The sequence below is a fragment of the Gymnoscopelus braueri genome, assembly GCF_963280865.1.
Source record: "Gymnoscopelus braueri genome assembly, chromosome: 6".
In the NCBI taxonomy this organism is placed as follows: Eukaryota; Metazoa; Chordata; class Actinopteri; order Myctophiformes; family Myctophidae; genus Gymnoscopelus; species Gymnoscopelus braueri.
In genome coordinates this window covers 15,950,198-15,966,445 of record NC_137607.1, presented here as the reverse complement: position 1 = coordinate 15,966,445, position 16,248 = coordinate 15,950,198, and the positions used below count along the sequence as shown (strand labels likewise).

Sequence of the window (16,248 nt, the reverse complement as noted above, 5' to 3'; positions counted from 1 at the left end):
GGACACACAGTCAGACGCACAGACAAAGATACACTGAATGAATAGATAGATGATAGATATGTATACAGCCTATTTCAGTCATTAAAATGTAGTGACATACGATAATTGTCTAACAGAACAGAACAGTAGCTCACAGTATGTCATCACAAACAGGATGCTTACATTTGGGCATGTGGCCAAATGGGGGTCAAGTTATGTTGTTATTTAAGTCATTTTTTCTTACACTATTTTTGTTTTTAACAACTTAGAGATCAAATTTAAAATGCATATTAGGCATCAAAACTTTACACAACAGAAGAAAAAAAATACTGGGTCTGTAAAAAACTACTTTGATAACTCAAAATCTTTTTCTTTTCTTTTGTAAAAAAAAGGTTATTGAAAAGGTGAAATGATTGCATTTATTTTCCTCAGACAAAGAGAGAATCCTACTGAGCATGTGCAGAGAGTTGTTACAATTACCGCATTAAAGACAGCTGAAATGAAAAATATGTTTCTATACACTTTTAGAGCATATCCGTAGTCATAAACAGAGACATAATTAACAATAGATGGCAAAATGGAATGTGTAAATAATGAATGTCAATCCAAAAGTAGCTCTCTTTCTTTATAAGGTTTTGAAGGTGAGACCCTGCACTAGAACCAGATTTGTGGCGTCTTTCACTTCAGTCACTCTCTGGAGCGGAGCCTACCTCTGACTGTGAAAGGGTGAGAGAAGGTCAATTGGATTCATGTGCTGGCCATATTCTCTGCAAGAAGACCCTGGCTTCCCAAGCAAAGTTCACCCCCCCCCCACCCCCCTGCCACACATGTTTACATATTTTACCCAAAGTAACTTCAAGTTCAACCTCAACTTCAATGTCACTTTTTTGTCACAAGTTTACAGGCTTAAAAGGAGTGGGTGAAACGAAGAGAAGAGAATCATAAACACTGGACATCATCACAGTACAGGACATGTCACAGCACAAACAGATGTAATCACAGCAGCTATGTAAAAGCCTGTTTGAACAGGTGAGTCTTTAACAGTCTTTCAAAAATGTCCACAGAGGTCACAGACCTTAGGTCTAAAGGGACATTATTGCATAGCCTAGGGGCAAAACTAGCAAAGGCTCCTTAGTCTTTAATCTTGTGGAGAGGCACAAGATAGGATGAGGATCTCAGAGTCCTTCTGGACACATATGGGTTCTAATATTTACATGGGAGCCAATGCAAGGAGGTCAGAATGGGGGTTATTATGTGGCAGGATATCCTGCAGTTAGCCCTGCTATATGCAGTGAAAGTTCCCAGCAACAGGGCCTAGAATGATACATTACGGTTCTGCCTAAACTTTATTAATAAAACATTCATCTGCAGGACCCTTGTGCTTTCATCCATTCATCATTCTGTTCATGCGTCCATTTATCTATAGATCACAGAAGACAATAGGTGTCATTAATGATTAATCTCTCCCCCCCCCCTGTGTGTGTGTGTGTGTGTGTCTCTCTCTCTCTCTCTCTCTCTCTCTCTCTCTCTCTCTCTCTCTCTCTCTCTCTCTCTCTCTCTCTCTCTCTCTCTCTCTCTCTTGCTGGCCAATTAAAGTGGATTGTTGGGGTCTGTCTGTCTGGAACTGATTAGCTAGTCTGTGGGCTGTGGGCTCTGACTAGAGTCTCCCTCCACATACCATACATACAGCATACACACATGCACACTGCACTGGCAACTTTACTAGCATGACCCAAGTGTTTCGTGCGTGCATCTCTGCATGCGTGTGAGTGTGAGTGTGAGTGTGAGTGTGTGTGTGTGTGTGTGTGTGTGTGTGTGTGTGTGTGTGTGTGTGTGTGTGTGTGTGCGCGTGCGTGTGTGTCCAGGTTAGCAAGTACCTTGTTCAGGGCCTGGAAAACATTGTGGAGGTAGCCAAGGGCCAGACGACTGAAAGGAGAGGAGACAAAAGACAGGCTGTTCTAACGGGCTAACAGGACCAGAAAGGGGAGGAGAGAGAGAGGGAGCAAGGGGAAGGAGAAAGTGGGGGTCAATGGACAGGAAAACATACAGTTGGATATGGGAAAGGGAGGGAGGAGATGGATAGATGGAAAGAAAGAAAGAGGAGAAGGCTGGGTGGAGAGGACGTGTTGGGGAAAAGGAGAGTGAGGGAAAGTAGGTAGAGGGCATAAAAGATGGATGATGATGAAGTGAGAAACTAAAGGAGAGGAGATGGACAGCCCAAAGACAGAAATGGTGAAAGTGATAAATGACAGAAAAGGGGAGCACAAGGAGTGGAGAGTTTAGAATAACACTGGGGAGGGAGAGAGACATTGAGAGGCAACAGAAAAGGAGGAGGAGAGAGAGGGGGAGGTGACGAGAACAGGGGGACTTTAGCTTCCATCTCTCTGCACAGGAAACTACACTGTGGTCTGAGAACAACACCAATACCAAACAGTCAGCTGCTCAGAGTGTGTTTGTTTGTATCTCACAAGTTATTATTTGTGAATGTAGAGGGTGTGTGTGGCGTGCATCTTTTTGGGGAAGCAAGATGGTCAGTCGGTGAGTAACTTTTGCCTTTTTTCCTTTCCATCAACATTGCCAGTAAAAGCAAAGAGCTACTTCAGCATTTTCTTCTAAAACAAAAAAACAGGAGAAAACTCAGACACAGAAATGTACCGCAGTATTCCTTCCCATGGATTATTCTAGATGTTTCTAGATAAATGCCAGGATTAGAGCTAGTTTGGATGAAGATATAACAGTCCTTTTTCCAGTTGTTTCTTTTTTCTTTCTTTTTTTAATCATTAGCACATTCTGTCTTCTACATGTTGTTGTTGTTGTTGTTGTTTTGTAACTGCAGGGGTCCTTGAGGGAGTTCCAGGGGGTGCCCAGCTAAATGATAGATAGTTAGGAACCAAATGGATGGATTGTGGGTCCATTTGGTTCCAGTACACTCTCAGAGTTAAATCAACATTGATTTTACAACATAAATTGGGCTCCCAGAGATAGAAATATAGGGGTCCGTACATAGCCTAAAGCCTAATCAAACTGGGGGTCCTTGAATAAAAATGGTTGAGAATCACTGCTAGAGCTGTACAAATCTTCTCTTATGGGGTCCCTGGCATATCTTTTCAAATGGGGGTCCACGGGCTAATAAGTGTCCATTTGGGTGTCCTTGACATGAAACAGTTTGGGGAGTTGACATTAGGTAGAGAGGGACCCCCAAAAACTGTTGATATCACAGACCCTCAAATAGATTGACTTTGACACATAGCCCCACTAGTTATAATTTAATCCGTATTTTGTGCATGTCATTATTATAGGTGAACATTTTCAAAAACGTGTCAAAAGAATTCTAAAGTTCTCCGAAACACCTTCAGAGGTGAGGATGTCATCATCATGGGGTCGTGAGATAAAAACTGACCACATGCCCTCTGTGTGTCCAGGATAGAGCATCCAGCTGGGGGCTACAGGAAGATATTCGAGACGGTGGAGGAGCTGAACGAACCCATATCTGCTGAAGTCACTGGTAGGCAACAACGTGTGTGTGACGGTTCTACCAATGGCTGCCGATTAAATGTGTAGGCACTGGCAGTGGTGGAAAGTAAATAAAGTACATTTACTATTGTTTTACTGTAGTGTACTTAAGTACAATTTTGAGGTATTTTTTACTTTACTGGAGTATTTCCATTTTTCAGTACTTCTACTTCTACTCCACTACATCTCGGAGGCAAATATTGTACTTTTTACTCTACAGTTTAACTAAAGTTATTTGAAAACTTTAGGTATTATAGTTACTTTGTAGATTTTGATTATTATCACAAAACATACATTAACCACTATATGCATTTCGGCCATTTGAAAATAGCCGATCTACAAGCTCACAATGCGTCGCGATGCAACGCCAATTGTGAGCTTGTAGATCTGCTATTTTCAAAAGATTGAAATACATTTAGAATTTAGTAATTCTACATTTAGTGAACTTAGTAAATTTAGAATTCCTGACTTTTACCTTGCAGTATTGATACTTTTACTTAATAAAAAATGCGAGTACTTTTTTCACCACTGTCTGCTGTAGGCATCACGTCAGCCATGTTCTTACGAAGGTTTTTTATTTTTTTTAACCAGAACTCTGAGTGCATTGGACTTTTCTTCTCTTTCCACTTTTATAAATGTTTACATACTCAAAATGCTCTCAAAACAGGTTATGTTTACGTTACTTGTTTTGTTTGTGTGTGTGTGTGTTTATTGTGTAGGTACTATACCGTCATGGCTTGGAGGCAGTGTCCTGCGGATGGGGCCGGGTCTCTTTGAGATAGGGTCAGAACCATTAAACCACGTGTTTGATGGACAGGCTCTTATACACAAGTTTGACCTGAAGGATGGCCATGTGACCTACTACAGGAGGTAAGCACTATGAGAAAGTAAAAGTCTATACATAGGTCACAAATGGGTCCCGGCCAATTACTTACAGGTAAACAGAATGGAACAGAATAGGATAATTAAGACCTGAGGCCGATACTACAAAATGTCTTCTAAATCATAACAGTTTTTTTTTTATAGAAACCCTATGTTGCTATATCAGTGGTTCTCAAACTTTTTCATGTCAAGGACATGAAATGATATGATGAATGATTTGGCCCCCATCTCAAAATATTTTGTTCCAGGGACCCCCCCCCCCCCCCCCACCCCAGAAGCAAAGATTTGAGTTACAAATGTTCGGTTAAAAAAATATATATATTCAAAGATTTGCACAAATTTTCAAGATTTTTCAAAAATAGCAGATCTACAAGCTCGTAGCGCGCTACAAGCTTGTATATCTGCTATTTTTTAATAGCCAAAGAAATCTAAAATGACACAGATGCGTTCCCGGTCTTAATGGGTTAAAACCCTGTTTGACAGTCATTATCACATGACTCACAAGCCCATTTGCACTTAATTTGGTGCAACAAACAGTGACATTTGTAACATTTGCGGTGGGTGGAAGTGAAATCACATTTGGCCCTGTGTTGTTTAGAGGCACTTTCTATGTGTGATTCAAATTTAGAGCAGATCGGAAACTACATTCAGCATTTGTGTCATTTCTTTTTTTGCACAACGGGCCCCTCCCTCAAACTTTGCGAGCCAATCGGAGTGGAATCTGAAATTTTAGAACGCTATCTGTTCAAAAATAATTTCTGTTCTATTTAATTGTATTTGAACCATAGCTCTTTGACTGCAGCTGTCACTCCAACAGCTGACTCCCCCCATGGGTTGGACTCCTATACTCTGTCAGAAGAATGTGTTTTACAATGGACGTACATGGACGTTCTTAACTTATATGACCATTTAGGAGAACATCTCTGGGTGTAACAGGTGTCCAATATGACACCTCAGGAGGCTTCTGCCCCGAGGGGCTGCCAGCCCAGGCCAGGAGGTCTGATGCTATGATCCGTAATGCTGGTTCTCTGCTTGAATATTTTTCAATAAATTGTCAACACTTCACCCTGAGACTGGATATTCATTTTAATCATTTCCATAATATTACGACCTAAGGTTCAATAGTTATAGGCCAAAACATGAAGCGCTATAGCACCACCATGAGGCAGATTTGAAAAATGTGGGGTAGAGGTTCTTCCTTTGCCCACTGGGAGTCTGCGTGCAAAGTTTCATGCCTATCGGTTAAGCAGTGCCTGTAGCTGTTCACAGGACACAGACACACACTTTCTGGTGATGTGTTCTGGCACATCCATATATTCTGTTGCACAGCACCTAGTAAGTATCAAAAGAAAGAACAAGTCTGCACAACAGTATCACCAAGACCAAACTTGATTGATACATTGTTTGCTGATTGCATTAGAAATGCACTGCCCACTGCAGCAGATTCTCTTTAAGGAATGTGAAACACTTTAACGTTGCAATTTAAATAACTTGCTATGAAAACAAATCAAAAATACCATTTTCAAAAGTTTGGTTGTTGTTTTTTAGCCACAGTGTATAGACCAAAACTCCAAAACTCCAAAACTCCACACACACACGCACACGCACACACACACACACACACACACACACACACACACACACACACACACACACACACACACACACACACACACACACACACACACACACACACTCCTATCCCCACATTGCTTGCCTCTCACAGACTTTCTTTCCTATTCTGTAAATGCCCAGCGGATTTGTGTTACCGATGGTAGGATAAGTTGTTTAGCTGACAAGAAACTTACTAGAACTGGAATGTTGCTGGTTTAAAACCACCAATCTCACACACACACACACACACACACACACACACACACACACACACACACACACACACACACACACACACACACACACACACACGCACATTGTAGCTGTTGGCCACAAAAATTCCTTTTCCAATTCCTTCTGGAATAAAGTGGTTTGTTACATTGCAGGATTGTCTGTGTTGATGGAACCAAGCTGCATGCTAACAGAATAATGCTTAACCACAGAATTTGGATTCCAAGATCTTCTTCCTGCTGGGCATTCATTCATGGTGTGGCTGTGTGTGTGTGTGTGTGTGTGTGTGTGTGTGTGTGTGTGTGTGTGTGTGTGTGTGTGTGTGTGTGTGTGTGTGTGTGTGTGTGTGTGTGTGTGTGTGTGTGTGTGTGTGCTCTGTGTGTGTAGGTTTCTACAGTCTGATGCATATGTGCGGGCCATGACAGAGAAGAGACTGGTCATCACTGAGTTTGGGACAGCAGCCTACCCAGACCCATGCAAAAACATATTTTCCAGGTAAGCCCCCAAACCCCAAACAATAGTCCAACACACTGTAAGCAGTAGGTCAGTGGTTCTCAACCTTTTCAGGCCGTGACCCCCCAAAATAATCATATTTGAATTGGGTAGATGAATGTTGCGAAAATAGCAGATCTAACACGAGGCGTTGTGAGCTTGTAGATCGGTTATTTTCAAATGTTTTGCCTCTTTCTTATATTATTAGTACAGTTTGTTGATTACTTTTGATGCTGTAATGGTAATTGTTTTTAAGGTCTAAAGTCCTTAGATTGTCACTTCACTGTCATCATGGGGACCCCCCCAAACATCATGTGGGGTCCCCCCTGGGGGTCCCGACCCACAGGTTGAGAACCACTGCAGTAGGTAACCGTTTTGATGGGTCAAAAAGGTTTGCCAACCAATTTGACTGACACTTTATGAAAAGAGGCACTTATTGTACACCAAGTGTTAGGTTAACTATGCAGTTAATGTCTTTTTACGTCCAATTTAACTCATACACATACGACATCGGGAACATAATAACCAGTTTTTTACTTTGAGTTTTTATATGAACATCTTTAGTGATTAGGGAGACTACATTTGATTTCGGACCACATAACATTGAATATAGAATGCCTTTAATGTTTCTCAATAGGTACTGTTTTGTAGAGACAATCTGTCTCCCTTGTGCATTTGTATGTGTGTGACTGTGTGCATCTACGTGTGTTTGTAGATTCTTTACCTACTTTAAGGGGATCGAGGTGACCGACAACTGCGTTGTGAACATCTATCCGGTTGGTGAAGACTTTTATGCTGTCACAGAGACCAACTTCATCACCAAGGTGGATCCAGAAACACTGCAGACCCTGAAGAAGGTGAGAGCACATTGGCAGATTGGTATATGCACATCATGATGAAACCTATTAGCTGACTTATGCACAAAATTCAGTGGTGGAAAGTAACTAAGTACATTTACTCAAGTACCATTTTGATGTATTTTCACTTGACTGAAGTCAATTATTTTACTTCTACTCCACTACATCTCAGAGGCAAATATTTTACTTTTACTCCACTACAATCATTTGAAAACTTTAGTTACTAGTTACTTTGTAGATTTGGATTATTATTACAAAACATACATTAAAGGTAGGGTAAGTGATATTCTTTTGAAATTTTACATTTTTTGTTAAAAGGTTAAAGTAGTATATTCTGATAGTAATCATTGCTACAGAGCGTTTGTTCGGTCACAGGGGTCTCTCCAGCTCTTTAGTAAACAGAATATAGTACATTTTCAGGTAGGTGACAACATTTAAGCCAATCAGGAGAGAGCACTGAAAACGCATTTTCTGTTTAATAAAGAGCTGGAGAGACATGGGAGACTCCTTTTACTGAACAAACACTCTATAGCAATGAGTACTATCAGAATATAGAGCTATTTAACACTTATTTTAACCAAAGTAAATCACTTACCCTACCTTTAACCTTAACTTAACTTTTTCAAAAGATTTCTATACATTTGAAAACGTGTGAATTGGGACATTGTGAGTACTTTCTACTTTTGGTACTTCAAGTAAAAATGTATACCAATACTTCTCTGTACCTCTACTCAAGTACATTTAGAATTCCGGACTTTTACTTGTAAGGGCACGGCCCCACTGCACTTTTTATTTTACCTCTGGGGCGGAATCTGCCAATGCTTTGTCAATGCAAATGCGTGGATTCATGGAAAAAATGAAAAGACCATGAATCCACGCATTTGCATTGACAAAGCATTGGCAGATTCCGGTAAAATAAAAGTGCGGTGGGGCCGTGCCCTAACAGCGTATTTCTACATTGCAGTAGTGATACTTTTACTTAAGTAAGAAATGTGAGTAATATTTCCACCACTGACAAAATTCCATTCCCATTCCATGAGAATTATAATGGACTTTTCAGGATTTTGTATTTTCTGACGCAACATTCACATGCGGTCTGTGTGTCTGTGACAGGTGGACCTGTGTAATTACATCTCAGTGAACGGGGTGACTGCCCACCCCCACATAGAGGCAGACGGCACTGTCTATAATATCGGCAACTGCTTTGGGAAGAACATGAGTCTGGCCTACAACATAGTTAAGATCCCTCCCATCCAGGAAGGTGGGTCAATTAATTGATTAAGCTGTTTATTAATTGATGATTATTTACTGATAAGCTTGTGACACCTTTATACTCATTATTTATATTTATTTTGTTATCAATAATTGTGCAAATCAGTTATATGTGAGGGTGAGCAATGTTGCCTTGTGAAGTGAATCAGAAAATATAATCTAAGACAGGGGTGGGCAACTTTGATGATGGAGAGGGCCACTATATTTCCACACTCACTCCAGAGGGCCACATTGCATATACTGTCTCTCCGTATTTTAACTTTTTTCGCCATTCTATGTCACACAAAAACAGCAAAAAATTGCTATTTTTGAAATGTACAAATTTTTTTGATGCTATTTTTTAATTGGAATCCTGAAAAGTGACATTTTTATTTGATTTCAAATGCATTTAGTTATACGTATATTAACTTTATGAACTTAAATACAAATACATTGGACATAAAAAAGAAACAAAGATAATATACATTTTATTAGACAGGGTCTAGTCTTGGATGATGTCTAATGTTATGTGTTGGTCTCTTTATTCTTTGTGAAATCAAGATCATGTTGAGTCCCTGTTTACCTTGTGTGTGTGATCCAGACAGGTCAGATCCCATAGAGAAAGCCCAGGTTGTGGTACAACTACCCAGCAATGAGAGATTCAAACCCTCCTATATACACAGGTAGGTTGCTAATTCTAAAAAAAAAAATCCTACATTCACATAATTCCGTTATGAATTCTAAAGCTTCCTCACTAGACCGGTTTTAGTGATCATTGCAAACTCTCCACCATAAACAGTCTGGGTACGAGTTACAAACCCTGATATACATGTTGGTCACTTTTGAGCTGAGCAGGATTTCTGAACCCTTCAACAAAGGATTGTCAGGAATAAAAAATAAACATTTTTTAACAGGTTGATTATTTCTCAACAATGAGAAATAATTGAATGTTTTATTTATAGTACATAGTGCATTTAGTAAAAGATAGAATATACACTGTATCAACACATCTTTGACACATATTTCATCACAAGTAATAGCCTACATGTGTGTGTTATCTCTGACAAAAGATGGATATGTTGATAATGAGAGCTGATCATGTTGATGATGACACCAATACTACATGGTACTGTAGTGCATCAGGATCATAGAATCTGACAAATACTGCAAAGACACTTAGAATTACAGGTGTTTTGTCTGACTTCATAAATGGATGATAAACTAATTGTCTGCTTGTCTGTGTGTTTCTACCAATCTGTCTCTTTCAATGTGTCTGTCATACATGTGTCCGCCTCTTGGTTTGCATGTCTGTCTGTCTGTCTGTCTGTCTGTCTGTCTGTCTGTCTGTCTGTCTGTCTCTCTGTAGTTTTGGTATGACAGAGAACCACTTTGTGTTTGTGGAGCAGCCAATAAAGATCAACTTGCTGAAGTTCCTGACTGCCTGGACCATCAGGGGAACCAGCTATATGGACTGCTTTGAGTCCAACGACACCATAGGGGTAGGAGAGGAGTGTGTGTGTGTGTGTGTGTGTGTGTGTGTGTGTGTGTGTGTGTGTGTGTGTGTGTGTGTGTGTGTGTGTGTGTGTGTGTGTGTGTGTATGTGTGTGTGTGTGTGTGTGTGTGTGTGTGTGTGTGTGTGTGTGTGTGTGTGTGTGTGTGTGTGTGTGTGGTGCCGTGTGCCTTTGTTCTTGCATGTTCCTGACATTTATACACACACTATATTGCAGACATGGATCCACCTGGCCACAAAAGATCCAGCAGAATATCTGAGCAGCCACAGGTTCAGAACCTCGGCCTTCAACCTGTTCCACCATATTAACACCTATGAAGACCAGGGATTCATTGTCGTTGACCTCTGCACATGGAAAGGGTGCGTATATGTCATGCATGCACGATTGCACGTGCATGTATGTATAAGTAAATAGTGAGCGACAGATTTTGCAACTACACAGCAAAATCTACACTAATGATTATTGTGAATTACACACAATTAACTACATTAATACTAACCACTCAGTGTGTATGCCTGTAGTTTTCTAATGAAACAGTTGCAAATGACTTCCAGTGACTAACCCTTTTCTCTCTCTTTGTCTGTGTGTGTGTGTGTGTCTCTCTCTAGGTATGAGTTTGTGTTTAACTACTTGTACTTAGCTAACCTGAAGCAGGAGTGGGAAGAAGTGAAGAAATCAGCAATGACAGCCCCACAGCCTGAGGTCAGACGATACGTTCTGCCTCTGGATATACACAGGGTAAGCACACACACACACACACACACACACACACACACACACACACACACACACACACACACACACACACACACACACACACACACACACACACACACACACACACACACACACACACACACACACACACACACACACATCTTGTATTGTTATTCATATGGGGAGGCCAGAAGCGTTTTTTTTTGGTGCTGTCTGTCTAAGTGATAAATAGTGAAAACAAAAAGCTTTTGTTAAAAGGTTACAGCTCTACATTGTGAGAGTAGTAATCATTGCTATAGAGTGTATGTTCAGTAACAGGGGTCTACCCCTCCCTTCAGCTCTTTAACAAACAGAAAATACCTTTTAGGTGGGATGCCAATTATATCCAATCAGTAGCTGGAACATTTATCAGCTTCAATTTTACCAGTTCCAGTTCTTAATTTTTTGTTTTGTTTGTTTAATCAGTTCCTGTTTCAACTGTTTAGCCTGTATGAGTTCTCTGTCCTGATTGGATGAAATTGGTATCCTGACCTGAACATGTATTTTCCGTTTACTAAAGAGCTGGAGAGACAGGGAGAACAAACACTCTATATAACAATGATTACTGTCAGAATATAGAGCTATTTAACCCTTTTCTTTTACACCACCCTTAAGCCTAAGCCTAATCTTAACCTCAAAAGTCCTATCCCTAACCCCAACCAGAATCCTTTCCATAACTGTAAGCCTAACTCCACAAATATTTCATAACCATAAAAATGTCCTGTTCCCTCATAGGGATCCATAAGGTCAATTTGGATTGATATTCCTATCCTTGTGAGGATTTTGGGTCTCTACGAGGATAGTAATACATGGTACCACACACCACTACCAGGCTACCATGTAGTGTGATGTACTGCGACTGTTCATATACGCACGGTGGGCTTTTCAAATTTATTCAGAACCGGAAGTTTTTAAATGCGTCCCCTCCCATATCTCAGTGTGAATATCAAAAGTGAATGGCTAGGCGCTCGGGTGGCGCAGTGGTTAAGTGCCTGCCCACCACTGCAGAGGTCGTGGGTTTGAATCCACAGTGGTGCATCTGGCTTTGTCGAGTGTCTGTGCGAACACATTTGGGCCGTGTTCTGGGGAGGGAAGCCGGGCGGGGAGGGTGATATTTGTCACTGCACGTAACCAGTGGCGGAGCGTCCGGGTAGGCCAGGTAGGCGGCCGCCTACGGGCCCGGGACCCCCGGGGCCCGGGCCGTCGGATCACATGGACCTTTATTTTATTAGAAATAGACGCACTTTGCGTGCTCCGCCTCTCCGCCTCTCCGCGGCCGCCTCTCAGCAACTTTCCCAGAGATTCACCAGCTTACATGGAACTGTAAATATATTCGAGACACCCCAATACACTGATGGAAGCTCACCCTAACCCTAAAACCAAAATAAAGTAACACAAAAACGAACACAATCCGGCCGAAACCCGCAAATTTCAGTTGTTCCGCCACTGCACGTAACCGTACAGGCTGGGGCGGCACCTGTCGGCAGGGAGTGTTTGGCGGGAGGAGTAGAACGAAGGCTCTATGGCCTCCCGGTAGGGGCTCCTCACTGGCAGATGAGTCAATAGGATACAACAAATGTGTGTGGGGAGGAATTAATTGGCAAAACGACTAAATTGGGGAGAAAAAGGTGTAAAAAGAAACAAGAAGAAAAAAGTGACTGGCTGTTTTCAAATGTATATTGTCTGTGTGTGTGTGTGTGTGTGTGTGTGTATGTGTGTGTGTGTGTGTTAGGAAGAGCAGGGGAAAAATCTGATTTCCCTGCCATACACCACGGCAACAGCTGTTCTCTGTAGGGATGGAACTGTCTGGCTGGAACCCGAAGTCCTATTCTCTGGACCCCGACAGGGTGAGACACACACACACACACACACACACACACACACACACACACACACACACACACACACACACACACACACACACACACACACACACACACACACACACACACACACACACACACACACACACACACACACACACACACACACACACACACACACACACACACACAGACAGTGCATCTTATTATGACACAGTATGCGTAAATCTTCAATATCTCTCCCTTTCCATCTCATGGTTTCTCTTGCTGTCTGTCTGTCTGTCTGTCTGTCTGTCTGTCTGTCTGACTCTCTCTCTCTCTCAGCCTTTGAATTTCCCCAGATCAACTATTCAAGGTGCAATGGCAAGAACTATCAGTTTGCCTACGGCCTGGGACTCAACCACTTCATACCAGACAGGGTACAAGCATGTTCATTGTTGTATAGCTTGGTTCTGCTTGACTTGTTACAAATGATTAAAATAAAACTATAAATAGTATACATAAGGAAATAACCTAGAAAACCAATGTGGTTTCCTTCGTTCCAATACATCTTTGTACTGGATTTAGCCATTTTACGTTTTTTTAAGGGGTGCAGGAAATTTCTGGAAATTTCGGATTAAAATTATTATTTGATTGATTATTATTACAACTAAAATGGGAGAAATCTTTCTCAATTTCTCTGCAGTAAATTAAGTTATCATAACTTAGTTCTTGTGAGGGGAAAATGTATACAAATTATACTTTTTTGAAGTATAATTTATAAATAAATGTCCACCTCCTGGCTAAATAAGTTGGCAGCTGCCCTAACATGGCTTTCTCACAAGCAAATAAAAATGTGATTATCTTAAAGGCCAAACAGCACCAATGCAACTAGTCACAACTCCTTGCAACAAAACAGTTTTAAGGTCAACCGCACCAATGCATCTCCTTGTAACTGCCATTGGGGATACTGGTTGCAAGTGGTTGCAAGTAGTTGCATGTTGCAAGGAGTTGCATGGCGAATCATTGGTGTGGAGTGGCCTTTATGGCCAGGAATGGAAGACCTAACAAATAATACAGTACACAGTCATGTGTAAAGGCCAAACTGCACCAATGCAACTAGTCGCAACTCCTTGCAACAAAACAGTTTTAAGGCCATGTCACACCAATGCAACTCCTTGCAACTGCCATTGGGGATAATGGTTGCGAGTAGTTGCATGTTGCAAGGAGTTGCATTGGTGTGGACTGGCCTTTAGGAGACGGCTATTTGTAATGAATCGTAAAAAGAAAACGATGAAAACAAAAACCACACACACACACACACACAAGTACTGACATGGTTGCGTGTCATTGTAGATCGTTAAGCTGAATGTGCAGACCAAAGAGACATGGGTGTGGCAGGAAGAGAACTCCTACCCGTCAGAACCACTGTTCATACCGACACCGGCAGCTACAGAAGAGGACGATGGTAAGAGACATAGTCACACAGTACGATTTGGTTCCATTTGTACACTCTTCAGAGTTAAATTAACACTAAGGATCAGTGTTGGGCAGCAACAAGTTACTTTTAATATATTACTGTAATATTATTAATTTACCCAGTAACGAGTGTGTAAGGTATTACTTTGCCAAAACAGTAATATTATACCATATTACTAAGTAAAAAATAGTACATATTACATATTACTCAGGCTTTATTTCATAGCCTTTTTGGCTAATTGGTGACTCTTATTATTATTCCAAAAAATATGATTCAGTTCTAAAAAGAGCTGGCTAAACAGATTGTGTTGTTGTACATCTCTCTTTTTCTTTTTTTTTGCAGGGGGCAAAAGTAATATGTAATACAATATGTAATATAAGATATTACTCTTGATTCCAAGTATTAAGTAATATAATATTATTACTTTTTTAAGGAGTAATATGTAATAAGCAACATGTTACTCTCCTGAGTAATATTGCCCAACACTGCTAAGGATTTCAATGTGTACAGAGACACACACATGGACAAACATAGTTTGACACACAGGCTCGTATTACACAGGCACACACTCTCTGACCATGCGTTTCTGTGCTCCAGGTGTGCTGCTGACCATCTTGGTAAAGCCGGGGGCAGAGAGACCAGGCTGCCTGTTGGTGCTGGACGCCAAGGAACTGAAAGAGCTAGCCAGAGCAGAGGTCAACACTATGATACCGATGACCCTCCACGGGCTGTACAAACCATGATCCTAAAACCCTGAACCACGTCCTTCAGTCCAATTAATGGCCTTAGAGACACAGGCCAGAACGAGGAAGGTGTTGGGAAGGTCATGCATGGCACCACCATCTTTTGGCCTTAAAACTTTTACCCTATTTCAGTGGTGGAAAGTAACTAAGTACATTTACTTAAGTATTTCACACAGAAAGTTTGTCACTGCTTGTATTCGTGTACACATGACATATGGAATGGTAAAGAACCATTCTGTAACAACTATGTTTATGTAATGTATGTAAAATGTATGTCTTTTCCTTCTAAAATGGAAGACTTGTTATAGGGTTAGTATGAAATATATAGTAGTTTTTCCGCGTTTACCAGGTATTTACTACATGTTTCAGAGAACTGTGGCATTGTCAAAACAAATTAGAGTTGTTATCTTGGTATTAAAACCCCCTTCCAACCTATGAATCAATATATCTCTAATAAAAACACAGGCACATTAGCTATGTGATAGACTGCTTAAATAGCGGTCCAGAATTTATTTACAAACATGTTCTTTGTATTTTTATACAAATAAAAAACAATTGCATAACAAAGATTTTGTTATTGTTACAATACATTCGTCAAAAAGGCATGGACATAACGTCTCCACAGATATACAATTTGAAAAACACTCTTTGTTCAAGTTAGGATTTTCTCTATATACATCAGAGCGAAATAAATTGTGATAACAAATATTAGTGCTACGCTCCATAGCGCCAATGAACAGGCAACTTCCTTGCAGCAATTCATTATTTCTCCTCTACGGTGTTGTGTGATTTACTAATTCAAATTTACACAGACTTTATAGGGAATTGGAAATGAAAAGATTTAACCAAAATAACATAAACATTTTGTTTAAATTAGATTGTAATCACAAGTTACTTTAAAATGTAGAGAAAATCCCACTTGTAAACAGTCCCACCAAGCGCAGTGTTTTTCTAACCATCTTCACAAATATGGTGGGAATTGGCTGAATTTACATTAATTACTGCAGTATCCAAATCACAAATTACTGGAGGGGCTGTTAAAGATCCAGGACACACTTACCGCTGGCCAAGGCATTGTTTTATACAGTTTGTCTTATACAACCCAGATCAGCCCAAAACGAGGTAGTCATTGGTTTC

At 40.6% G+C, this 16,248-nt stretch overlaps 1 protein-coding gene across 3 annotated transcripts; it reads left to right on the top strand.

The window, feature by feature from the left end:
- The first annotated feature begins 2,129 nt into the window (after positions 1-2,129).
- On the top strand, positions 2,130-15,139 carry LOC308087601 (all-trans-retinyl ester 13-cis isomerohydrolase-like). Of its 3 annotated transcripts, none has more exons than XM_080431570.1 (14): positions 2,130-2,517; positions 3,402-3,484; positions 4,212-4,362; positions 6,607-6,714; positions 7,427-7,568; positions 8,682-8,829; positions 9,430-9,502; positions 10,186-10,318; positions 10,547-10,689; positions 10,939-11,068; positions 12,819-12,933; positions 13,234-13,328; positions 14,245-14,356; positions 14,966-15,139. In XM_080431570.1, the coding sequence occupies exons 1-14, from the start codon at positions 2,507-2,509 to the stop codon at positions 15,109-15,111; spliced, it is 1,590 nt and encodes a 529-aa protein (XP_080287696.1). In that variant the 5' UTR covers positions 2,130-2,506; the 3' UTR covers positions 15,112-15,139. The 3 variants fall into 3 exon arrangements, with proteins under 3 accessions (XP_080287696.1, XP_080287695.1, XP_080287697.1); XM_080431569.1 differs by having other exon boundaries at positions 9,421-9,502; XM_080431571.1 differs by having other exon boundaries at positions 2,274-2,517; positions 3,407-3,484; positions 9,421-9,502.
- Positions 15,140-16,248: the final 1,109 nt, after the last annotated feature.

Bases quoted from the DNA above. Each gene is read 5' to 3' on its own strand.
- LOC308087601 (XM_080431569.1), top strand. The intron at 6,715-7,426 runs GTAAGCCCCCAA...GTGTGTTTGTAG, and splicing joins TGCAAAAACATATTTTCCAG to ATTCTTTACCTACTTTAAGG. The intron at 11,069-12,818 runs GTAAGCACACAC...TGTGTGTGTTAG, and splicing joins TGCCTCTGGATATACACAGG to GAAGAGCAGGGGAAAAATCT.